The sequence below is a fragment of the Xenopus laevis genome, chromosome 2S, assembly GCF_017654675.1.
Source record: "Xenopus laevis strain J_2021 chromosome 2S, Xenopus_laevis_v10.1, whole genome shotgun sequence".
In the NCBI taxonomy this organism is placed as follows: Eukaryota; Metazoa; Chordata; class Amphibia; order Anura; family Pipidae; genus Xenopus; species Xenopus laevis.
This window is the reverse complement of record NC_054374.1, coordinates 86,701,236-86,727,341: the sequence shown is the minus strand read 5'-3', so window position 1 is coordinate 86,727,341 and position 26,106 is coordinate 86,701,236. Positions and strand designations below refer to the sequence as shown.

General features: G+C 37.4%; 1 protein-coding gene across 2 annotated transcripts in view; it reads right to left on the bottom strand.

Moving 5' to 3' along the window:
- Nucleotides 1-21,803, bottom strand: part of LOC108709625 (Nance-Horan syndrome protein) — a 121,163-nt gene extending 99,360 nt beyond the window's left edge. For both annotated transcript variants that reach the window (XM_018249644.2, XM_018249645.2), the window contains exon 1: nt 20,621-21,803. In XM_018249644.2, coding sequence (XP_018105133.1) covers nt 20,621-21,044 — 424 coding nt within the window. In that variant the 5' untranslated portion in view covers nt 21,045-21,803. The remainder of the gene's footprint in view (nt 1-20,620) is intronic.
- Between the last annotated feature and the right edge of the window lie 4,303 nt (nt 21,804-26,106).

The window sequence follows — 26,106 nt, the reverse complement described above, 5'->3', positions numbered from 1 at the left end:
AACTCTGCATTAGATGAATTAAAGAAGAAAGAGCTAAATCTGTGATACCTTTGTACTGAATATATTTATAAATCTATATATGACAACAGGTAGCAATTAAAAATGAAATTAATAAACTCATGTGAAATACAGCACTTGTGTCCATTCCATAGACTTAACCCCCATGAAGCCAATATTTTATTAGTATTAGTACCACTTTAAAATCCCACGGGGATTAATGCAATGCAACCCTATTGAGCCATGCAGACAGACTGTTTCATTTGCAGCGCTCTCTGTTCTGTAACATTTGTGATTCAGATTTTCAGTCCCTAAAGACAATGAAAAAGCACAATATACAAAAAAAGATATCAAATTGCAGAAAATGTAATGTGTAAATGTGTTTATCCAAGCTCATTATGTTATTAAAAGATGTGGTCAGGACATGAAAACAAGGTTTCAGTCGCACCTTTGTGATCCCCCCCCCTTAAAAAAATGCTGAAATTCTAGTAATGTGAGAAATGTAAATATAACTGGGAAAAATAACATCCTGACTTCACATATTGGGCTCAGTCCAACATTCACAATGGAAACACTAGTGGTCAGCTACGAGGACACTCTTTGTTTGATGAGGATCATTATTATTATTCCATTTTTCAAACCTCTCTGGAGGCTGACCTATGACTTTTGAGCTGGTGCTAGAATGCAGCCATCTGCTGGCTAGGTGTGATGGGAATTGATGTTTAACAACAGATGGAACACAATATATTTTTCTGACCTTAGTAACTCTCATAATACAAGAGTTATCAAAACCTTAATTATTCATAAACATACATAATTACCTAGTTCAAGGATACTATATAACATATGACATCGATTAAAATGATATGAAATGAAAACGATCTGTGTGGGTTCATGGCCTACAGCCTAATCCCTCACATGGAGCCCCAACTGAATAAACAAGGAACTATTTCAATTCTTCTGTCTCAAACAAAATGTTAAAATGAATGGGACACTACAAAGCCATATCACATAACTGTTCTGTATTTCATAAATAGGCATAACAAGACAAAGGTTAGACAAACACATCCCATCTCATTTATATTGTTGATCAGAGAAGTAACACACTAACACACCTACCTAACACACTGCATGCCATCAGTAAACCAAGCTTGGGTGGATTACTGGGAGTGGTGAAACTATAACACACTTTACAAAAGCAAATACAGTTTTAAAGCAGTACACAGGTTTGATGTTTTATATTTCATTATTATACAGAGATAATTATGCAATGACGTTGGGAGTCATGACAGTTGCCATCATCTAGTAGGGGAATTAATTTACTTCATTTACACTAAAGGATAAAATATGCTGGGTATTCTAAATTGAGATCAGTATATATTCCAGGCAATATTGGAGTTGTATATATTTTACATTAGTTGTAAAGAGTTAATTAACTGATCAAAACAGTGACCTGGAAACAGGAAAGATTGGCTCACTTCCTATGTCAGATTCGTGTGATCCTAGGAGTCACTCAGTGTTCATCAATGCAGTGCAGAGGAAGCAATATGATTGAGAGTTTCTGCAGGCCAGTATATACACCCTTCTTTAAATGAAAGTGACACACACACACACACACACACATATATTGTAGCATAACCATGACATTATTTACAAGATGGTAACACTTGGTCTGTATGTCATTGCCCTAATGTTTCTGTAAAAAAAACAACTTTCTCTCTTCAAGAGGTGCCATGGAATTTTTATGAAGTGCATAATAAGATCTCCAGGGCTCATTTATGAATCCAGTCCTTGAAGGGGCCCCCAAAGAGTTTTTAATACGAAACTGGTTTGAGGATGCAAAGCAATTGCTAACCCAGATTTTCTATTTAAATTTTTTAAACTTTCAGTGTCTGGTAACAGCATTAAATGGACTCATAAATACCTTCTTTGAAGTGCAGGTTTTATTTGAAGACCACTGGAGGATATATGCATACCCCTATGGCAAATATTCACATACACAACTTTTTAAATACCTTTCTATGTAAAATTATTTGTCATGCACAGAAACCTATTATCCAGAAAACTCTGCAATATGGGAAAAGCATTTGCCATAGTGTCAATTGTAAGCAGAATTATTATTAAAACGTATTATTTTAATAATTTCCTCTTTCAGTACCTTATAAAAGATGCAAACTAAGCGGCATGGATCCATATTGGTGGCAAGACAATTCTTTTTAAGAAGGTATGGTGATCCAAGTTACAGAAAGACCTTTTATTTGGAAACCCCCCTGGTCTCAAGCATTCAGGATAACAGATCATGTAACTGAAAACGATATAATTTTCTATATCTATACATTCATCTGTAACCATAAAATTAGTACTGAATAAAACTAATACTGAGCTAAGGGTTGCTGCACTGAGTTCGATTTGCCCTGTTTTGTAAATGAGCCCCAATTACGTTCCTGACTTAAAACGATCCCAGCATTGATTGTATCCAGTAGTAAAAACAATTTAACAGGGAAGTTTTAGTGCAAAGACAGATTTGGGTATTTGGTCACCAAAGTTTAATATCAATATTTATTTACTAATAATTAAGCACCTTGGAAAATGCCATTAGATCAGGGATGCCAAAAGGAAAATGGTGGCCTTTCTAAGCTATTTTAGGCAGGGCTTTATTTACCTCTTTTATCAATTATTCTTTCTGTATTATCTGCATGTTAAATAAATACATCCATTACAGAGAGATACTATAGTACAGAGCTGCAGAATATGTTTGCACTTCATAAATATGTTACATGTATACATGTTATTATGAATAATAACAATAATAATATTATTAATACCAATAAATCATGAACTGGTGACCAGTAGATCACAATTGCGCAGCATTACCCACAAACAGCTCCACAGTATCATCCTTCTGGGTACTTAACATTCATTATTTATATTTTTAAACTAAGGACATTGGAAATGGTTGTTGTTCTCTTAACCACAGCACAATATGTTTATCAGTGAAATGCAATGATCTAACATTAAAGGGCAGATTTATCAAGAGTCGAATTTAGAGTTCATGGGGGGGGTTTGTAAAAACTCCCATAAACTCCCATGAACTTGAAATTTGGGAAAACAAACAACCAATCGAAATTTATCAAACAATTCGAATTTTTCAAACTCGGGTGAATGGGATCGACCCGCAAACTTGAATCGAATTTGAATCTAATTCGATTTGAGTTTTTTTCACTGAAAAAACTAGATTTTAAGGAAGGCTGCAAATAGCTCCCAGATCATAGGACCTCCCCCATAGGCTAAAACAGCAATTCAAGGGTTTAAGGTGGCGAATAGTTGAATTTGAATTCTTAAAGGACCAGTACATGATAAATCTCGAAAATTGAATTTGAATTTTTTTAAAAACTCTAATTGAATTTTAACTATTCACCAAATTCAAATTTTCACTTTGACCCTTGATAAATCTGCCCCTACGTGTAACACCTTTTGGAGTAGACCCCGATGTGCTAATCCCCACATCAAGTCTGGGCACCCCTCCATTAGAGGGTTGCAGGAAATATCAGTACCCTATAATAAACTATTTGAGGATATCTCTGTAGGAGAAGGAAAACATTGCTTTCCCCTCATCCAACAAAATTTATGAACTTGTTTCTGAAATAAAGCATGAAATATGTTTGAACTGGCAAGTTTTAGAGCACATTATGCTTTTTATTAGATACATATCTGAATAGAGGCTGGCTGAAAGAATCTTCATAGGCCTTTATTGTTTGACCCGAGTGCTATTATCAGTATACCTACTGCACTTCTGTACTTGTACTCATTAGCAGATTCCAAGCTCTATTCAGCAATACACCAGCAGACAACAAAGCTCCACAAACCCTTCATCTTCCGCTTCAGCATTAGCAGACAGTGGTGCTGATTCTGCAGTGCAAAGCTGACACAGGTGTTTCTTCCCTTCCTGCCAGACTAGTTGAAAAACATCTTTCGAATTTTATTAGTCAAGATGTCAAAATTCTGCTGGACTTTCAGACCAAGTTGTATTAGTCTTTGGGATTTCTGTGAAATGCTGCATTAGTGGTGCAGAGTAAATATTTAGTAACTACAGAGTGTAACATTATGCGGAATGTTTTCGCATTAAACCAAATTTACATCCCACACACACTTTATCTTTTCAGTTGGAAATAACAACAAAGCCAGGATCCTTGCAGATCATATGACTGTGATTAGCAAATACATATGGTAAACACACAACGTTTATACAGAGTCACTGATTTAAAACCAAATGAAATCAGACTGGATGAATTTTATGTACAAGTTTGGTTTCCCGTCTGTTGTGCATGGCAGCAGTCTTTGCAGGTTTTATGTGTTTTTTTTTGTTAATAGCAATTATCTTTATACATTGTGTTTGTATTATGCAGATAATTAACACCCAAATGCAATACAAACTTGAGTACAGTAAATGCATTACGTAAGAATTAATTACATAGTTAAAAAGTACTAATATTAAGATTTAAGTTTGACTTGTCTCTTTCCTGGAAAAAAAGCATCGGAGCAGGGCAATGGCAAAGATTCATCCTGGTTATTAGAGGACTATGGACGTCACATAAACAAGCTTAAGTTAGGATTTCTTTATTCATCAATTCAAGCTATTATGCTGATCCACTGAAGCTTTAGGAAAGATCTCTCACGCACATCAGATTTAGATTAGGGATAAGAGACTCATTTAAAAAAAAAAAAATGCTTTGTCCTGTTGGTGAGGAACAGGCAACCACACCAAATCATGTCTGACTGCAAATAATGGCTGTGGTGAGTCTAACTTAATTATGAAAGGAGAAAGGCCACCCAAAACCACATCCACTACTGGTTACATCTGATTACTTAGAGATGGGATACATATATATATTTATGATATATATATTTATGTCAGTCATGGTCTGCTCCCTAACACCTCTCTTCATTTAAAGTCACCATGGCCTCTTCCTTTTTTTAGCCAGAATATGGAGCAAAAGGAACTGGAAGCAGATGAAGTTTTTGTAGCCCAATACATATTTACAGTATGATTAAGCTTTCTTATAGTATATAGAAAAATATGGAAATTGTGGGTTTTTACTAATATTGCAAACCTCTCCATTTGGGTTTTGAGAGAGATGCAAAGTAAGTGACATACTCAGATAACTTGACAAAACTTGATTCAGCAACATCTCTTGCTTTTTCAGTTTGCCCAGTTTCTAATGTTTGACTTCCAAACTAATATGTAGCTTGCACCAAATCCATGACTTTTGTCCTAATCCCAGCACTTTTTTGTTGGTTTCTGATCGATCCAATCCTTAGCATGCAGTCAAAGTGAATTTAAACCCTTGAGGGAATGCTATGCATGTAGCATAGGCCTGTGAATGTCTTATGTTATTGTCATTTCACTACAAGCATTTTTCTTGCATTGAAAACCTAAGCTGAATGTTATATCCAAAGAAGCTGTCTGCTGAGCATACCCATATTAACTGCACTATTGTAAGTCATGTATTTTATCACTTTCTTGTTCTGTTATCTGAAAATTGCTGCGTATCTAGCTGGGGTAGGAGGCTGGGAACTACTACTGTTACTAAATTTGGAGCATATATGTTGGGAAGACGACATATGGAAATGTAAACACAGTCATATTTTGCATGTACTAATAATGCATCCCAGTCAGTGCTGGAAATTCCCCTGACTATACAAATCACTATAATTGTTCCATGAAAGATACAGAGATTCCAAGCACAAACAAACATTTCTGCTTATAAATTACAATAACAGAAGTTTTTATTTTGACCCAAGAACATAAAATACTCTATGCCCTGGGAGTAAACTACAACTCTCAGCTTCTTGAACTAGCTATTACCTGATAATTTTAATGGGAGGGGAAGAGGTTGGTCAGTCTGGGTTCTCATTTGGGACAACACTGGCAGCAGATTTTGACCAACTCACTCTTTAAGATAGTTCATACAGACTGGGAAAAGAAGAATGAATTGTACGAAGCAACCATAAACAAAAAACACAGAAGTGCTTTCGCTTTTGTAAAAACTAAAGTTTTGGCCACTTCGATTTTATTTTGTTTGTTTATGTCAAAACATACCATGCCATTTAAGTTAATAGGAGTCAAGAAAATTCAAACATTATAGGTGGCACAGTGGCCTGGTAGTTATCACTTTGGGGCCATTCAGCACTGTGGTCCTCAGCTTGATTCTGACCAGAGCACTAGCTGCAAGGAGTTTGTATGCTCTCTCTAATGTCTGCGTGGATTTCCTCCTACACTCCAAAAATATACAGGCAGTGTAATTGGCTCCTGATGAATGTGACACTAGTGTGTAAGATGTATATATGTGCGTAGACTGTATGCTTTGGACTAGTCTTTGTAAATATGCCAGCGGGGTGTATATATAAAATATAAGTCTTGTGAAGGTGCACTCTTAATCCAAAGCAAACAACCGGCTAGGAGCTGGTCAAAACCAATTATACATACATTACCCAAAAATAACCCCACTCCAAGGACTTCATAAGAAAAAATCAAACCATTTATTTCAACATTTCGGCTCCATCATTCGGGCCATCTTCAGGAAGTGCGGTCTGAGTGATGGAGCCAAACGTTAAAATAAATGGTTTTGATTTTTTCTTATGAAGTCCTTGGAGTGGGGTTATTTTTGCTAATGTATATATATATATATATATATATATATATATATATATATATATATATATATATATATATATATATATATTAACAATTCTGAAAATCTGCAGTAGCCATAGTATTCATAGGTTCAACATTTGGATTCAGATAACTGCACTAAACCAATGCAAGGTGATAGATAATAAAGGCCAATGAATTTCTGCTTCCCACTGCTGGTGCTTTAGATATTATAAGTTAAGAGAGTTGGACCGGGAGAGAACCCAGTGGGGCCCCATTCCTGTTATGCCCCAGCTATCCAGGCACATGGGCAGACTATGTAGTGCATCCAGTGGGGAGCTCTAGGGGGCTGAATCTGTAATATTTGGAGCAGGGAGGTTGCCAGAGTGGTGGGCTTTTAGCTGGGAGGAAAGTGCTACTGGAATTGGTGGGCCCTTTGCCTGGATTTTTTGTTGGACCTCACCTTCCCCAGTCCAACACTGCAAGTTAATCATAATACAATTAACATTTAGTGATATATATTGATCAAAAAACATGCATGACACCTCACACTCTGTTATAAAACGGTACAAATGTAATCCATCAAAAAATCATTGTCCTCCGTATTTATATAGCAACTGACATTTACACAGTGCTTTACATGATCTTATAACATACAGGAGTCTTACAATAACAAATACGAGTTAGAGAATAAAAATGGGATCAAAGGGTCCAGCTCACAAGAGCTTATAATCAAAATGAATGTTTGTAAATCAAGATTCTGATTTTATATCAAATTCTGTATAATTTCTGGTTGTATTTCGCAATGTGGTCAGTTCAGAAACCTCTTTTCCAATAGCGCATACTATGGTTTAAGTTGCCTAAACGCAAAATAAAATCAACAGTCTTTAAATTACCCAGTGAGGGAGGATATATATTTATCTGGCACTTTTCTCCCTTGGCTGGGGTCAGATACACACTTAGCACAGCTTGGGTGGCCTGCATTAACTGGCTGCTGAAATAATGTATCTTCTTCTGCATACAAATAAGAAAAAGGGATGCTCTGTTTTTAAGACCTCCCCCTTTTAAGATAAACTCTGAAAGCACCTGATAATAATTTGCCTTGAGATGAATTTATCCTGTGATTTGTGGATTCGAAATTCTGCTAGGGAACATTTCTTAAGGGGTATGGCACGCTGGGTGTTTTGATTTCTGATACTTTTAATGGAAAGCAAAACCCTGCCATTTATCCTGGCTCATGAGTAACATTAATTTATGTATCTGGGTCATTGGCTAAGCTGGAAGTTCATGTCCCCTGACTTCCACCAAATGATTAATCAGTTGTCCAGATATCAGAGAACTCAGGCAACGTATGGCAGTCATTAGCAAGGCATAAACTGATTAACTCTTTCATATACAGGATCGTTAATTGATGTTAATTCAACATACAATTATTTTCTTTCTATACCTAGGCTCTACCCAGGTTACCCCCCTCAAACATTCTGACAATCTACGAGTGCATAGTGGTGTAATATCTGACTCAAGATATTTCTCCTCCTTTGACAGTGGAAGCAGTGTTCTTGGACATACTATTATTCATACTTGGAGTTATGGTGGCACCAAAGCTGGCTAAATATGTTATACACCATAGGAATCCACATGTTCAGCAGAACAATTCTATTCTTCAGAATTTCTTATATGAGCAATGTATCTGATGTTGTCATGCTGTGAGTGTAGATATTGACCTGTCTTAAATACCAGTATTACATTCCACTATAAGATGGTATACAATTGCATTGTAATGCAGGTTGGGGCTCAGAATAACATGCATACTTTTACATGTGCTAATGAAACACAACCTACAGGGCAATACTCTGCTGACCTTCATCATGCCCCCCCCCCTTGCACTACAAAGATTCAGAGCTTAATAGAACATTTATTAGCATAATATGGATCATCATATAGCATTTAAAGGTTCAGTCCAGTCACAGCTGTAAAGAAATTCAGTTATAGCAATGATTAGTCCATAATTAGCTAAACTATAAATATTATCCAGATAGGATGTTGGACACTTGATGTTATGTTTTGAGAGGAAAGAGATAAATAATCATACTGGGTCTCTTTTTATGCACAAGTCTTCAAAGCCTCTGATCACTGAGAGACATTTGGATAACTAATGGTTCTAACAGTTCCAAAAAAAAGAGTCAGTCTTGAAGCTCTAGGGAACATCGATTACATGGAGATTGCATTTGATTTGAAACACAGATTTTTATAAGGTCAGACCTCAATGATTTAAACACCACTGTGCAAAGATACTGTCAAATACTATCCAAACAGATCTCATTTCAGCAGACTGCCACAAAATGCCAATGCCTTCTAACATCAAGGACACCATTTGATGGCAATTATGCGCTCAAAGACAAACTGCTGAAGTAAGCAAACAGATGTTTTTTTTTGGTCATAAATCAAATATATAGAATTGCTTGTAAAAATTTCTTTTGTAACACTTGTTACTTTTCTATACAGCCGTGTTTCTTAACCTATGGGATGGGACCCAATTTTGGGTCTCCATGATATTCAGGATGGGTTACCATGATCCTGTTTAATGCATTAATTTTGCAAGAGATAATAGTAATTATAAGGAGATAGGTAAGTATTGGGTTTTGAGGTAGCATATCAAATATTATCTGGATCACACTCAAAAAAGGCTATGAAACACTGTGGCACAGAACCCCCATTTCCCTAACATAAAAATGAATATAAAACGTAATATGGTTTCTCATGTCATAAATCATATTCCTTAAAAAGACAATGGAAATAAAAAACACACTGATTTTATATGTAGCAGCAGTTTGCTGTGCTTCCCATGATAAATGAGAAGTTCTTGACCAGTAGGTACAGCAAGCACAGAAACATTGCTTTCTCTAAAGAAACAAAGCATATATTTAGTGTTGGACACACACAACTTTCAGTTCCTTTTATATTTAATGTATTATGTGTATCTCATTTCAGGAAGAATTTTCCAGTCATGTACTAAGGAAGACACCTATATGTAATAAAATACAGAAATTGCCCAGGTACGGTAACCCATAGCAACATATCAGATGTCTGCTTTTAAATAGGACCTGTAAATGGTATCTGCTGATCCTGTTTCTATATTTAACTAGACCTGTAGCAAACTTTGTACCTTTTGACCCAGTAAAGCCAAGGACTTCTTGTATCAAGGTTTACTCACTACTTAATATAAGCCAGGATGCATACTATATATACAGCCCTGATTCCTCTGACCTTCTGTAGAGGATGAGTATTTAGGTCAGACTGGACACAAGAAGGTGTATAGGGCTAGGGGAAGAAACTTAAGGCTGCGACCAGTTGTTGTGGATCTCGGCATGCAGTCCCCCTACAGCTCCTCTGCTCCTCCTCTACCTGCACCCAGAAGCATTGTCTCTGCTCAGGTGCAGGCAGACGGGGTGAATTTTGGCAATAAAATGCAAAGCTCACATTTCACAGCCGATACCTGTACCCTAGCAAAGACAATGGTTCTAGGTGCAGGCACATACTGTACTGCCTCTGTTTCTCCACCAGCTTTAGGTTAATTAAGGGCTTGTTTAGAATGCAGCGACAAGTGTGGCACTTACATGAGCACAATTGGACCCAAAAAAGTGTGCCGACGCCATTGACCAAAGATCCTTGTGTTCAAACAGGCTCTTTACTTAGCAGCTTAGCTTAGCAGCCATGAGCCCTTCCCACCATCTTTGTTAAATTGATCACAAGTACACCTATTTGAGGACTCTGGGAACAGTGAAGCTACCATACCCTGAACATTGTGCTAGTTCCAGGGTTCAGCTAAATCACATACAAACATTGGTTTGACAGCAAGTCCTGGAAATGGCACCATCCCGACTGATGACAGGCATCCAATTCATCAAAATGCATAGGCACAACTGCATACATACATTTCAATGCATCAGACACAATTGTTGTGGGTGCATCTGCGCATGGCCACAATTTTGTTGCAACTATCTGAAATATATATTGCATTTAGGATAAATAAAAATGGCAAATTGCATCTGAAATTGTGCTTTGCACACTGTACTTGAGGTTGTAATTGAGTCCTATGCACCTGTTACTGATATGCCGTGAACCTCGCTCATTTCAGCATAGATTCTTAGCATTGCAGCCAGTCTAAAAAATGTTTTGTGATTTTTCATCAGTGGTAAACAATGGTTGTTTGTGGTGTTTTGAGCAGATACCATCAGCAAATTACTTCTGAATGGTTAAGCTTTAAGGCTTAGGGCAGATCCAGCAGAGGTACATAACTTAAGAGTTGACAGGAGACTAAAGAAAAAAAAAAAAAGAACCAATAGTTTCACATAAAAAATATGTGTGTTTATTATAGTCTAACGGGGGAATGTAATAAAAATCGCTAACGGAAAAACTATTCGCAATGCGAAAAGTTATGCCTTTGCGCGAACAAATTTTGCTTTGTGCGAATTTAATATAGCTTTTGCGAGCCCGGAAACTGTTTAGCGACCACTTCCGACAGTGAAAGACCGTTTGCGAATTTTATAGTTTGCGCCAATGCGCAGTCAATGTAATAAAACTTCTTACTGAAAAAGTCGTTATGTTTGCTCCAAAAGATTACGACACCTTCAAGCACTTCTTATGAGTGCGCAATTAAAATTCGCAATGCAATAACAGTTTAAGAAACAATATTACATTGCGAGATGTGGATTTTTAGTCTTATTGGTGCGAATTGTTTTGCTCTTTGCGACTTTTATTACATTCCCCTGTATGTATCTTATACTCATGCTCTGTCCAACAACCACAGTTAGACAAAATGTGCTCCTAACAGGCAAAAGTAAAAAGTACAAGTGTTAAGCCGACATTTCTCGCTCTCTCAAGTTCACAGCAAGTTCATTCCATCATGACCACGCCAACTTCAGTGAGAGAGAGCGCACGGCCAATAAAAGTTGTCGCCACTTGATAAATCTTCCCATTTCCACATTCCTTGTGCACTTATTATTTGATGGGGATTACAGTTCTCATGTCGTTTGTTTTGCAAAAATATACATCATAAGATGGAATGGAGGAAAAACTAAACAAAGGTATGCCATAAAATTGGAACTAAGATAGCTGATGCCACTCTCAATTAAGTCAGATGCTTGAATCCCAGTCACTCAGTTATGGAAAAGCTATGTAGGGTTCACATGAATAAAATGCAAATTAAAGTGAGGTTGTGCCAGTATTCTTAAGTAAACTTTAAGGAAACACATTCATTTTAAAAGTATAGCTGGGGAAGTTGAGCCAATCAAGTGTACATACAATATGCTTCTTCTGTGTTTTATGTCTAGATGTCAGTATCACAGAGATAGTAACCTATTTAAAGCTTACATTTACTTTTTCTAATCTGCAGAAGGGCCATATTTATCCCATATGCATGTATACCATTCAAATATAATTTACAAATCAATTATAGGGACAGCTCCCAGTTGTATTTTTTCATGCTTGCGTTTTATAGAATAACTTTTGACAATAAAATAGAACATAGTTCCTAAATCCCCATATAATATCCCGTTTTATTACAATAGCATATACAACCCATACAAATGTGTTTTATCTTTGTCAGATCCAGTACCAATTAAAGTACTACATTTTCAAAAAGAAAAAAAAATAGCATTACACATCCTCTCAAATTCAGTATGCCTAAATTTTCCTATAAAATATAGCAAGTGACTCATACTATTCACCCATGTAATGCAGAATAAACCTTCAGTGCTTCAAACAACCAGTCTAATGTCAGATGTCACATTCTATCATTATGCACACTGTCTTAGGGTTTGGAAAAGTCAGACCCATGAATACTATGCCCTAAGGATTCAACTAGCAGTTGAGGTATTTCAAGGCAGACGCTACATAATACAAGAGAACATGTTTGGCAAAAGTAGGGGACTTTTTGTAGTTTTCCTGTGCAAGAATGTCCTGAACCATATGAAAGAAAAAATGGCAACTTGAATATTTATTTATGTCTTTTTTGTCTTACTCTTGAAAAAGGTAAATACTGTATGAATTTCCCAATGAATGTGCTGGTGAATCTCATTTTTTTAATGTGCATCTGTGCATGTGCAACAGATAATGTAACAACTTGGGATGAAATGACATTCTGCCAATTTCAGTAACATTATAAATATAAGTGTTTTTATACTGTTCTAGGAACCTCAAGGTGACTTCTAATATATTTATACAGTATGTTACAACAGGGATACCTTGTTTCTTATATATACACACAAGTTTTAATGGGTTGTGTGGCACATAAGACCTGTGTGACACTTGTGCTAAGTGACAGTGAGCACCTAGCCTTGCAGAAACATGGATTCTTATAGTGCTCAAACATAGGTAGTCAGTGGCTGTCAGCTCACCATCATTGGCATGTCAGGAAAAAAAAACAGGCCAGACTAATTTAAGCCACCACCTGCCCAAAAATCTGCTTATTTAGCCACCTGACCAAACAAGCATATCTAGACATATATGGCCATCTTTACTCAGTTGGTAGTGAATTGTTACATTTTGAGTGATTAGTAGAACATTAGCCTAAGTATAATGAATTGTTTTGAGAAGGCATGACTTTTTTTTTTTACCAGGTCAGAGTCTAATTGCAGTCTGTACTAGACTTTATTGTGCTTTCGGCTTTTCTAAATGATTATAATCTTTTTGTTTACCTTTTACCCAGAGGTTTGTTGCATGCAAATTTCTCCTTTGTTGTTTACTGATCCCCTTCTTTAATGAAGGCAATCTGGAAAAAGTATAATTAGGAGTGGTGATCTTTCTGTGACAGTATAACTGACAGTTTCTAAACCTCAAGTCCTTCCTTGTTTGTCTTTCCATCTTTTCTTTTCTGCAGATTTCAGACACGCTCTTGCTCTTTTGTCTGTAAAACCCTAGTGTGGTAACAGCCACATTCCACTGTTTTTATTTACTCTGCTCTGCTTGCAAATGGTTAGTCTGAGTAATCAAATGTGCCATTTTTGACACCTTTACAGAAACAGACCAGCCTCCAAGGAAAGTAGAGATTGGTGTGGTCAAAGTGAACTTTCATCGTATTAGGTTTTTGGGGCTGAGCAAGATAAGTATCCAGATGAATTACAGCAAAGCCTTTCAGATTGGTTAATTAATTATAGAGTCACAAAGTACAGTCCATTAAGGTATGAGCTAATAAAAATTTCAAGGTGGGTTATGCATATTTGCCCTCCGGGTAAATCATTTATTTACTTACAAAACATCCACCGAATAAAAACAAGAAAATGGGTATTGTCTTGCCCTGGTCCTCTTACATTACTGCATAACACACACCACAGGCTGATACCTTCATGGACTTTATTAAAAAAAATAGTATGTATTTGTAACTGATTGATATTTGCTAACAGAACATTGCTAGTGAGTTAATAATTCAGATGATGAGACAAGAAGACTATAACAGTATACTAGCCAGTAACATGGGAGGTTGGGGGTCTAATTCAAATACAGTCTAATACAGTATATCAGTGTTTCCTTTGTCTAGACTCTAGAACCTATCAATTGGCAACTACTGTTAGAACTTAGAATGACCATTTGTCAGCTCAAATAAGCAGTGCAAAGCCCCCAGGGGGGCCCCCAACAAGAAAAGCCCAAGATTTGATTTTATTCATGACTTGCAGGCACAGGTGTCTATTCCAGCAAATGTTAACTACAATACATTTTGTACATCATCCCTGCTGTGAGTCTGCAAGCCTAACCAATTGGCATGAATAGATCTTTAGGGCAGAGACACACGGGAAGATTCAGGGAGATTAAGTAGACCGGCGAATTGCCTCTTCTTCAGGCAACTAATCTCCCCGAAAAGCCTTCACTCCGGCTAGAATCTAAATCGATGGCGGGATGGCACCTGGATCGCTTCATTTTCCGAAGTTGCCCGAAATTTCCTCGTCAGACAACTTCAGACGACTTCAGAAAACAAAGCGCTCTGAGTGCCATCCTGCCATGATTTAGATTCTAGCTGGCGGGAAGGATTTTAGATTAGTCGGCCGAAGAAGAGACGACTTGTCGCCCTTGAGCATATAATTTGGTTAAATCTATACCTAGATTAAATCAAGACACTTAAAGAACAATAAGTTCTCATGAATTGTCCATTCCATGAACTGATTACAGTATTAGATTTTTTGGGGGGGGTGGGTGGGCTTTGTTTTTTTTTGTTTTTTTGGGTTTCTAATCACAATAGCCATTTAAAAGGAATGCCTAAATTATTACCTCCAGCAATGGCTGACATTCAGCAGCTAGAGTACTAAAATGTAACTAAATAAAAAAGTTAGCAGGATGCTACAGTCAAGGAACAGGGACCCCACACTTGTCTTCTGCACTTTGAAGACAGGTCTATGGGGAGAGGGGAGGTTTTGAGTGCTTAGGTGCTTTTTGGGGCTACTTAAGAAAAAGCAGTGCTCAAAGCACCCACACAGCCCCATGTGCCACCATTACTGTTAGACCATGGTGTTAGTCATATTTCTGTTTGTATATCATTCACTTGTGTCTTGTGTACACCTCTTGAACCCATGGTCTACGTGTTTCTTTACAACATACCTGTCCAGTGGGAAAATTCAAGTCATTTGTGCCAACGTTATTAGTTAGGTCAGTTTGAGCCCTAATCCTCAACATTCTGCTCCAGACATACAGTCTCAGCATATCATCAGCTTCCTGGTAAAACCCACATACTTTTTGGTTGATAATTTGGGACTATTCCAGGAATAATGGCACAGCTAGTAGATATGCTTCACATTCCTTTCAGCAATTAACCCTCACCCGCCTCACACACAAACCGTAAATATAGTCATCAAATTCATTTGCGCATTGCCAGCAGATAAAGAAACATTTAATTCATAATCCAAAATTGCCTCAGATGCAACAGTAACATAGCTTGGGAACATATGCTTCTCAACCATATAAAACTACGTCTCCGGTGATTTAACTAATTCAACTCATTTTACAAAAACAACACTCTCTAAAGTGTTAATTAAACACTCTCTTAACGATGTTTTGCATGCCAATTATAAAGATATCCCTGGATAACAATTTATGCAATGTGCACAGCCCTGTGTGCAGTAAATGTACTAATTCCATCTCCAGCTCTATACCCCACCCTAGTGAATCAAAAACAAGAAAAATCCTGTACATTTCATTTTAAAAAGTCATTTTCCAATGTATTCGAAAATAAATCAAAGCTGTCTGTGAATGTGCTGCCTCAGAGCTCGATATGTTGATGCAGCTGGGAACAATAGAGCCATATCTTATTTTTGGAAGGAGATAGATGTATGAGAAAATCTGGGCTTGGAGGATCTGTAATGAAATGTCCTACATGCTAAGTGGAAACAAAAACAGAGTAGGGTGTGTGCAGAAAAAAATGCTCTTTGACCTTCTGCACTGCTCAACATCTCTCAGGATCTTTCATGTACTGTGCACAGTGATGTTGTTTGGCGGGATTCAGTAGGAAACCACATTCCATTGAGCATTTTCACACTGTTTATGTTTTTCATTCTTCCACATTTCATAAAAGGCTGTTGTGCAATACTTAAAAAGATGCAAGTTTGCTTCAGCGTCAGAATATTAAAGGGTTCCTAGCCCTGAAATACAAGTAGGGCTGTCTAAAGGTGGACATAAACTGACAGAGTTTAGCTGCCAATTTGCCAGTCCGAGTCAGCAGCTTACCTGCCCGTATATGGGGCACTAGATGGATATACCGTATATACTCGAGTATAAGCCATCCCTCTATACCTAATTTTATCTCCAAAAACTGGGAAAGCTTATTGACTCGAGTATAAGCCGAGGGTGAGAAATGCAGCAGCTTCTGGTAAGTTTCAATCAAAAAATTGAGGGTTTCTGCTCCCATTGGAGGTGACTGTGTCTCGTTTTTGGATGCCGGCGAATATTCTTGGACGCCGGCAACTATTCTTGGACGCCGGCGACTATTCTTGGACACCGGTGACTATTCTTGGATGCCAGCAACTATTCTAAGGTGCCGGTGACTATTCTTAGTCGCCGGCGACGGTTTATGCGCTTGAACCGAATATAAGCCGAGGTAGAGTTTTTCAGCATATTTTGGGGGCTGAAAAACTCGGCTTATACTCGAGTATATACGGTACCTGATATCTGGCCAAAAATCAGGCAAATATCAATCAGAGAGGTTTAAAAATATAAAAACCTTGTTGGGGCACTTACTACATCAGCTTATTGCTGTGGTCCTCATCCTGGCAGCCTTTGTCCCCTTCATTGTGATGTGATTCCCAAAAATTCCCAAAATTTTGGATCAGCCTGATATCACCCACCTCAAGGTAGACATATTGGGAACAGATTTGTATTTTTGGTGAGGTCTTCTAATGTATGGCCAGCTATACTCAAAGCTTGTTGGTTGGAAGAAAACCAAAATGCACTCCACAACTAGAAGAAGTGTATGCCACCCAAGGGGTGCCTATATAATGCTGGTTTTTGGGCCAATCCAGGTAAATGAGCCCCGCATTTTCCAAATATTTGTATCATTATGACATTGTATCCTTAAAGAGGTAGTTTATATAATAATACACCTCGTGTATTACTCCCACACCTCGTGTATTACTCCCTTCCCTTTAGACTGTATGCCTTTGCATAGGGCCTTCCTCACCTTTTTGTACCTGTATTGATTGTGATGTATGTAATTCCATATGTTCTATGTATGTAATTCATGTGATTTAGTTGTATAATCACATTTACTTTACAGTGCTACGCAATATGTTGGCGCTATATAAATACATGTTAATAATAATAATAATAATAATAATATAGTATTATATAGACTGCCATTGTTTTGATCTGCATTTGTTAAGTCTGCTATTTGATTACTAGGCTCACTTGTCCTATAAACTATGCTAAACAAAGGCAACGGTCTGTCCTGCCAATATAGTTAAAGTCTGCAAATTATTGTGAAAATGAAAATTTAATATAAGCTTTATCTTCTGGAAATAAGAAACTTTCTTAATATAATCCTTGAACAATTCTGACTCTCACTATCCCTCCCTCAGCAATTTGTCTCTCTATATGCAGCTTTTTGTTTAGCAGTTATGAGCTCTATATAAATTGTCTAGGCAAAGGGTGCATAAACCAATGTATTAGACCTAAGTGCATCTGATGCCAACTCCTGCAAGAAGCTATACAGATAGAAACACTGTTACTGAAGAATAACTTTTGATTTTTTTCATAAATGGTAAAAAATTTTTATTGATTATATTTAGATATTTCCTTATTTCCATGAGATGAAACTTATATTAAATTGTCATTGTGTATAAGTTTTCCTTTAAACTACAATTCCAGTGATTCCCTGCCCCAAAGAGCTTACAGTTCTGCTGCCTGAGGCACAGGGAGATTAACCTGCTGATTAGACTAAATCTACAAGGAGATGATGCAGAGGTTATCTGCTCTGAATCAAACTCAGGTGCCTCTGGACAGAGCCTTTCTTCCCATCCAATTCTATTTAGTTTAGTTTTAATGTATATAAATATAACAGCCTCTAGTGGGCTATCTGCAGTGGCCTTCTAGGACTCCACCTTTCAATGTTTCTTTTTTTCCCAGTTCATGTTTGGAATGCAGAAATGTGAAATCTACATTAATTGCACTCTTGCTGGCCCAGGTGGTGGCTTAATGGTTATTGACTAAACAATATGTATATTTTGAGGACACAGCCCCTATATTTACAAATTGATAATATTTTTTTAAAACCTGAAATATGCTTATTTAAAAAAAAACATTTCAATAAGCGAATTATCTAATCAGCCCACAAGGATTTCTGGGAGATAGTTCCTAACATCTGGCAATGGCATATTTTTTGTATACTTTTTTGAGTCTTCTTTACCTTAGACTGTAATTAATTATGAGTAGTGACCTGCAGATGTCACAGCATTCCATGCTTGTATACTCAGGGGCAAGTGCAATGGCCCCAGCAGTTCTTCCATACTAGAAATGCATGTAGTGAAATCAGAGGATATTAATCTATATTGAAACGCAAGCCAGTCACACCAAATGAGCTTGCATAATTTATCCAAGGTCATTCTAAAGTGCCATGAGAAGGCAAACGCTTGTCTCCCACACTAAAGACATCAGTGTTAAATTTACAGCATTTACTCCTCCTACAAGGCTATCCTGGTGAAGGGGAATGGGAGACTAGACAAGCAAAGCATTACTTAGGGTGTTGTTTGCTTTCCCATAATCCATCCTGACTTTGCTTTCAGCCAGCGATAGCAGTACTAAGCATCTGAATGCAGTCTTGAAACAGAATAATCACCATTCAGGTCACCTGCAAGCATAGCCAATATCTTAAAATGTCTCCCAAAGAGGCAGTGTTAAATGGTTTGCAGGTCATTTACAGAATTGTTATGTAACAATCCTGACCCAATGCTGTGCTAGTCTTTAATTATTTTCCATTATAACCAAAATGTTGTATTCTCCAGCTACTGCTTTTAATATCAAAATTACCATATTTGCTGCGATTTCTGATTGGCTATCAACAGCCTATCATCATATAAACCATACTCTCTTCCTTCCTGTTGCTTAGGAGCATGAATGATCACTTAACGTTACTGCCTTAGTGTTGCTGCTGAGATTTCAGTGAACAGCATCTGCCCAGTGTATACTGTGTATAATATCAGAAGCCAAAGAAAAGCTCCTTATGTAAGTCACAAACCACTGACATCACCTTAGTACAACAGCATGAAATGGGTCAGGCTGCGCAAACACTACCTAGTTCCAATAATGTGATGACAAAGGGTGTCGCTACAACGTACTATATGCAGGATAATAGATCTATTTAGCACCATAGCTGTGACACTGTGAATGTATGTGAGAATGAAAGAGCAGGTGGTGTGCAGGGTCACGAGACAGCTCTGTTCATTTGATACAAGCTATAATAAAGTCTCTAACTAGCAGAGGTCAGATGAGCTCTTCAGTCTGGTATGAAAGTGGTTACTTAAGTCGGCTGATTTACTAGTAAAGTACAAATCAAATCTGGCAATTTTCATATTCTCCCTACGATTGGCATATTGTATGCATTACTAAATATTACTGGCAAGGCATGTGTATGTATAATAATAAGCAGACAGACGCTAGATACTGCAGAGAGATACGAGTAACATGAGGGCAGCAGTTCTGCACACCTAGCATGGCAACACCACCGTCATCCTCTCTCCTAGCACTAAGCACATCAATACTGCCCTGGACTGCTGGATTGGGGAATTGGAGCAGGATTGCAAACTAGCTCATTCCTTTTGTATTTATGTATACATTTCTATACAGAGTTATGAAAATACAGTATGTGCACAAATAAAAAAGGTTTTTATGTTCATCGTCAAATTTGATGGTCTGCAGGTAATACATCAAACACAACTGTAATGTGAATGCTTCAATCTACAACTACTGCGAAGGGCTAGGCGGGTGGGAATTCCAAATTGACGTGCTTGGGATTACCCCCCCGTTTATAACCATTTTATTATGATGATCATCATAATGCACCTGAGAAATCTCAGCTGTTTTTGTTGTTGTTTTTTTTTTACAAAGAAGAATAAAGAAAAAAAAAGAACAAGTTTTAAATAACAAAAAAGACCACCCCTCCCCCAATGCCCATTGCATACACCAGCTGTTGGACTCCTTTTGCTGCCGGAGTAGCAATGCAGATTTTCTCTAGCTGTCTGTTGGGAGGGATAATGACCCATTTGGGCATCTATTAGCATAAGATAAGCCATGTTATCAATGTAGTGAGGTTGGAAGGGGAGAAGAATGAAATGGACAGCTTTACTACAATTGATTGATGTTACAAAAATCCCCCTACTGTGCAGGCATGGCCTGCTTAATACTGCTTTGCTCTCCAGTCAAGCCCAGAAAGGCAAGCAGGATGATGCTGCTGACTACTACAGGACATTGATAGCACATCCAAGATCTGGTACTCACGCACTGTCTCCTGTTTTGGATCCAGACTGGTCACAATCTGCTGGACATTGCCAATTTTCCCTTGCAGTGTTTGTACCCGCCGAGCGACCACCTGTATATCCACCTCAATCTCATGGAAAAGGGAGCAGGCATGTCGGGCCATATCCGACAACTGACGCAAAATCCGCGATAAGGCGACATTGTTGAATGCACCCAAATCCAAGGGCACCACATCTTTATCTTTTCCACCGCTGGGCACTGTTTCCCTTTCATCAGAGAGCACCTGCACTGAAGGTGCCACCACTGACAATTCTTCCCTGGCATTACCCCTTGGGTGCTGCTGCCTGTGCTCTTCTCCCTGATCTCGGCAGCAGCTACCCTCTGGCAGGGTGATGGCATGCCTGCACAGCCACTGGGGCTCAACAATCCTCTTGGCAAAGGGCATTGCAGATCCCCCCTTCACGTCAGTGCACAATAAAGCCTTGGCTATCCAATCCTAAGAAAACCACATTAAAATTCCACGAAGAAAGGATAATCCTCTCCAATACCTCGAAATGGAAAAGCAAATTACTGCTGCAATCCACAGAGCAGTGTGCCACTCCTGTGCACGTTTTATCCCTGGTTCATTTTTCAATCCACTGCTTTCCCTTTAATACCTTGCAGTTCCTAATTGTTGGTAGCTGATGATTGTTCTATCCATGGTTTCCACTCCATGTGGGACAATGTGCAGCTCTGACTTTGGAAGTGCTGCAGCCCTGCACCGCCTCCCTGGATCCTCGCTTCCCTCTGATCATCCAGTTGCTTTTTCGGAGAGCTTTCCTCTGCCTCTCTCTGCTTTCACCATGCCACAGTGAGGCAGACTAAAAACCAGGAGGCAGGAATTCAACGAGTTGTTTGAATAGAGAGGAGGAATCAGAAAGGGATGGGGAAGGGGAGGAGGTACTGAGGAAGCAAGGGGAGGAATCAGGATTTTTCACACACAACGCTGCCTTTTTTAACCACATGGAGTCACTGAAGCACCCGATTTCATTGCAAGACATACTACAGCAAACTGCCATTCAGCACTTTCACAAACCCTACCATAGCCTGTATCCAGGGCTGATTTTAGGCAGAAAGCAAATTTGCTCTGAGTTTCCTGCTTTTAAAGTCCAGAAAATGACCTTGATTTAATTATTTAAAATGTTATAATTACTGAGAGATTTGAATGATTTACATTAGCCAAAATGCAGTAGCAATGCAGCCTTAGTTGAACAGGATTCCATCATTGAGTCATAATCATAGAGCCTGTCAGTGCCAGATGGGGGTACACCTTTGTATGCAATGATGCAAAGGTAGTCATATATTTACTGCTTTATAGTATGTACTAAACATTTTGTAAAATTAGCTATTTTAAACAGTTTTTCATAGATATTTTGTACTAATTGTGGTACATAGGTCTATAAATGGATTTGTTGTTGATATTAACTCCATTTTTAAGTTATTCATTTAGTTATTGAGGTAATTATTCTAATACAGTAGACTGGCCACTCACCCATAAGTGTTATTTTTTAAATACAATGTTGGGATCTAACCTCAATTGACCTATAATGTGTATAGTTTCTATTCCTTTATGAACAGAAATTTTTTTGCTGGATCAACACCTCAGCAGTTGAATCCATTTGAAAAAAATTGAAGAAGCGTTTTGAAATTATTTTAGGCTTTATACATCGGCATTGTAGCCCATTCAAAGTTGTAAAGCTGCTCATAAGTCCATTAAACCTTACAGTTCTGTGTGGACCCAAGTTTCCGATGCATATTTTCTGTCCCCGGTTCAATAAGAGCAAAATCATTCTACCATGAAAGCCTTAAAGCTTATCAACCTGCCTGTTTTCAGTGTAGAAGACCATACATATTATATGATGACTTGGGTTGGTCAAGATGATAATGCTACAAAACATTTACTATAGCTAAGATTTCTTTATATAGCCAAGGGTGCAAAATACATTTTTCAATTCTCAAAGCCCAGAAGCCTGTATTTTATGCCATCAATCATATTGTGCCAATTATTCCACCTGGATGGCAATAATGGGAGTTTTGCTACATTTTCAGACTGGTCACAGCTACAGTTTAATATTTTGGTTTCAGATAAAATAATCAATATGTTATGACATTAAACAAAAAACCCAGTCTCAGCTTATCCAAGAACAAAACCCTTGCAGAAAGTGCAGCCTACTAAAGTAATTTATATACAAATCAAAATGCTGAAACTTGGAGTAACACCTAATCATATCATACATCTCACTGACTTTTTACTTAACCAGCATGAAAGCTCAATGTATTCTTGTTCAAAATAGCCCTCCACAGGTCATAGTCCACCTCTTGAGAGGTATTCTATATATATATATAGAGATCCATCCATTGAATGGAAAGGAAGAGAAAGAGTTACTGATACCACAGAAAGGTACAAGTGGAATGGGAGGTGTCTGTGGACATACATGACTGCTTCTGGGCAGAAAGTCATACAGAAAAACTAGGTCAAATTAACTTGAAAAAAATATAGTTTTTATTTTGTAATGGAAATTAAAATAACAAACAGTTACATTAGCAATTTAATATATTATTTGTTGCACTGAAGCAGATTCAAATGGAAAAATGCAGCTGTATATAACAAACAATAATTATACCCTTTTTAACTCTAAAGACTTGCACGTAACCATTATTTAGTTACTATTATCAGACAATGGACAGTACTTATTCAACAAGTGTACATTTTCAAGGGACCTTTCTTTGCTTTAATAGTACTTTTTGTTATTCAGTAGCAAGTCAAAAGGACAGTTCATCCTGGTCACATTAGACACACTTGTACAATTGCTTTCCCTTTTCTGCCCCCCCCATGAGGACTAATGAAATTTGTAAGTCAATGCTGTTCTATTGAGTAAAAAGTATGGCATGTTTAAGGAATGGCATCCTCCTAGTTACAGCAGTTCACAAAATAAATGGTATCAGTAAGAGATGAATGAAAGTTAATTCAGAGAGATGCAATAACACTTTGAGACAAATTTCAGTTAGTTATTTTTGTGTTTTTTTAAATTATTTAAAAAAGGCAGAAAGTAAGTCTAAAAGTTAATTTAGAGTTGAGTGGTCTCTTTAAAACTCTGAAACTCTTTAGTACCTTATAATATCCTTATAATTTACAAGAGGGTTTACTTTATTCACTATATAATACACAAGAGCCTTAACTAACCTGTAAAGTATATCCTTAAAATTGTGCTTAGTAATGTCATCAGTTTGACCAATTCATTTTTGGCTCAGAGTGGCTGTGGTTCACCCTGGAAACTTTACCTGAGCCATATGACTAAAGAAAAAGGGAGCCTTCTAGTGGCTGCAGCCCATCTTGATTTCTCAAAAACCAAAACATGCACAGTAGCTGCTTCCTTTTTATAGAACCACAACAAAAAATATTTGTGTTTTTTTTTTTTTTTTTTTTTACATTGTACTAAGTAAATGAAATATGTACTAAGATTAATGCTGAAAACAATATAATTCATTATCCATACATTCATGAATCACCTGTGGCTGACTAAGCTCTGTGTATATGGTGCTTTATCTGTCAAAGAATGGGAGGAAATGTAGGGCAGGAAGGGCACATTAGCATCATCATTAGAGGATCCTGTTTCAGTATCATGATAAGCACAGGAGTAGCAATGCCCCAAAGGCTCTCTTCAGCTGGGGAATCTCAGCTATGTTCCTTTGTTATACGATACCAGGAAAGTAATGGAACAGAACATACAAATCTATATAAAAGTATTTACCATATTTATTTAAAATCTAGGGCAGTAAGACAACAGTCCATCTTATTGGGGAGTTTCTTGAATGTATTTCAATGCACATGCACACTGTAGGCGTATGTTAAAATATGGCCTCATGCCCCTCTGCAGTTTCAGTATGGGCATAATCAATGTATCTGTCTGCTCAGTCTGTCACTTTACACTGTGTTTTGGCAACATGATAGGGAAAAGGCCTCACATCTAATTGTTATTTAAATTAAAATAATGATGTCATACATTGAAGTGTATGGAACCTTTTAGCAGACTGGAAGGCATAAAAATTATTTCTAGGGTCACATCCAGCCCGCAGGCCTCCGGTAGGACAGCCCTGTTGTGGAATCTGGGTAAAATAGATAAAAATCACGGTTGTCTAAAAATAACATGGTGGGTTGCACGAGTGAAATGCTTTTGTCCACTTCAGTGCATGGCAAACCCTTAGAATATGAGTCCCTGCGTGTATAAACTTCCTTTAATGTTTATTACATGGAGTTGTTAGCTACTTTTTTGAATGCAAAATGGCAGCACAAGATATTACCAAGAGGAAACTCAAAAAAACAGATACTGTCTTTACTTTCCCATGTCAGCAACATACCATACAATCTGCACTTGACTTGTCAAAGAAATTTTATGCTACCAACAAGACATGATAATTACTGTAACCGCACCTTGAAATATTTTCTATAAATAGTGTCACATTGTTCCAGGGGATAGATCGACAGAAATTATAAAAGCATGTACATTCATTATAGGAATGCTGAGACATACCATATTTCTAGACTTGAGAATAAAACAGGGTTCCTTCCCCCCCACCAGGAATATAGCAAATTAAATCATGCGCATTACCCACTCACCCGTCTCCTGTAGGAAGGATTTGGACAGATAGAAACTGACATCTTCATAGTTCACTTGCTTCACTTGGTCTTTGAGAAAAAAAAGATTATGATGGAGGGATTGATGCAAACCAACAGGTCAAAAGGTTGTCGTTTGTGTAGTCCGTCTGAGGCTGCAGGATTCTGCAAATTAAAAAAGGATCAAAATGGAAAACTTATCAGAAAAAGAACAAAATCTGTATTCTTAAAATAATTGTACAGGTGATGCCCTAGTAGCTTTTGCTGTAGATACTTTAAAAAGTGCATGCAAACGCCTGGTGTACTGTAGAAAATAAGGTCAAATTTAATTAAACAAAGACAGCCCTAGGCAACCTCTTTTGTTGTAGAGTGAGGAGAAGTTGTTTGAAATCCTGAAACCAAGATTTCTAGGTTATCTTTCCTCCTTTACCATCCCATCAGATTCCAGCACTGTAAGGACTTTTATAGGCTCTTATTGTTCTCTTATTGTTTTCAAACACACACAGGATATACAATCTTATTATTATGCACATTGGAATTTGTATTACAGGATAATCACATGCCTTATTAGAGCAATTTTCTTAACAATCTGACCAAATAACTAAATTTTGCATTAGAATTGTCACTTACAAAAATACAAGGTACCTTTGTTGTTATAGAAAAACTGGCATCGGATCAAAGATGCATTTAGATTACAAGTAATATTTTAAAAGTCTGGCAACAAATTCATAATACATAATACTGTAATACTGTATTATAATATATATACTTTTGTAAATGATAACATTGTATAAGAACCATAAATAAAATGTAAAATACATTTTTACAACCAGTGTCTAGTGATGCCTTGATT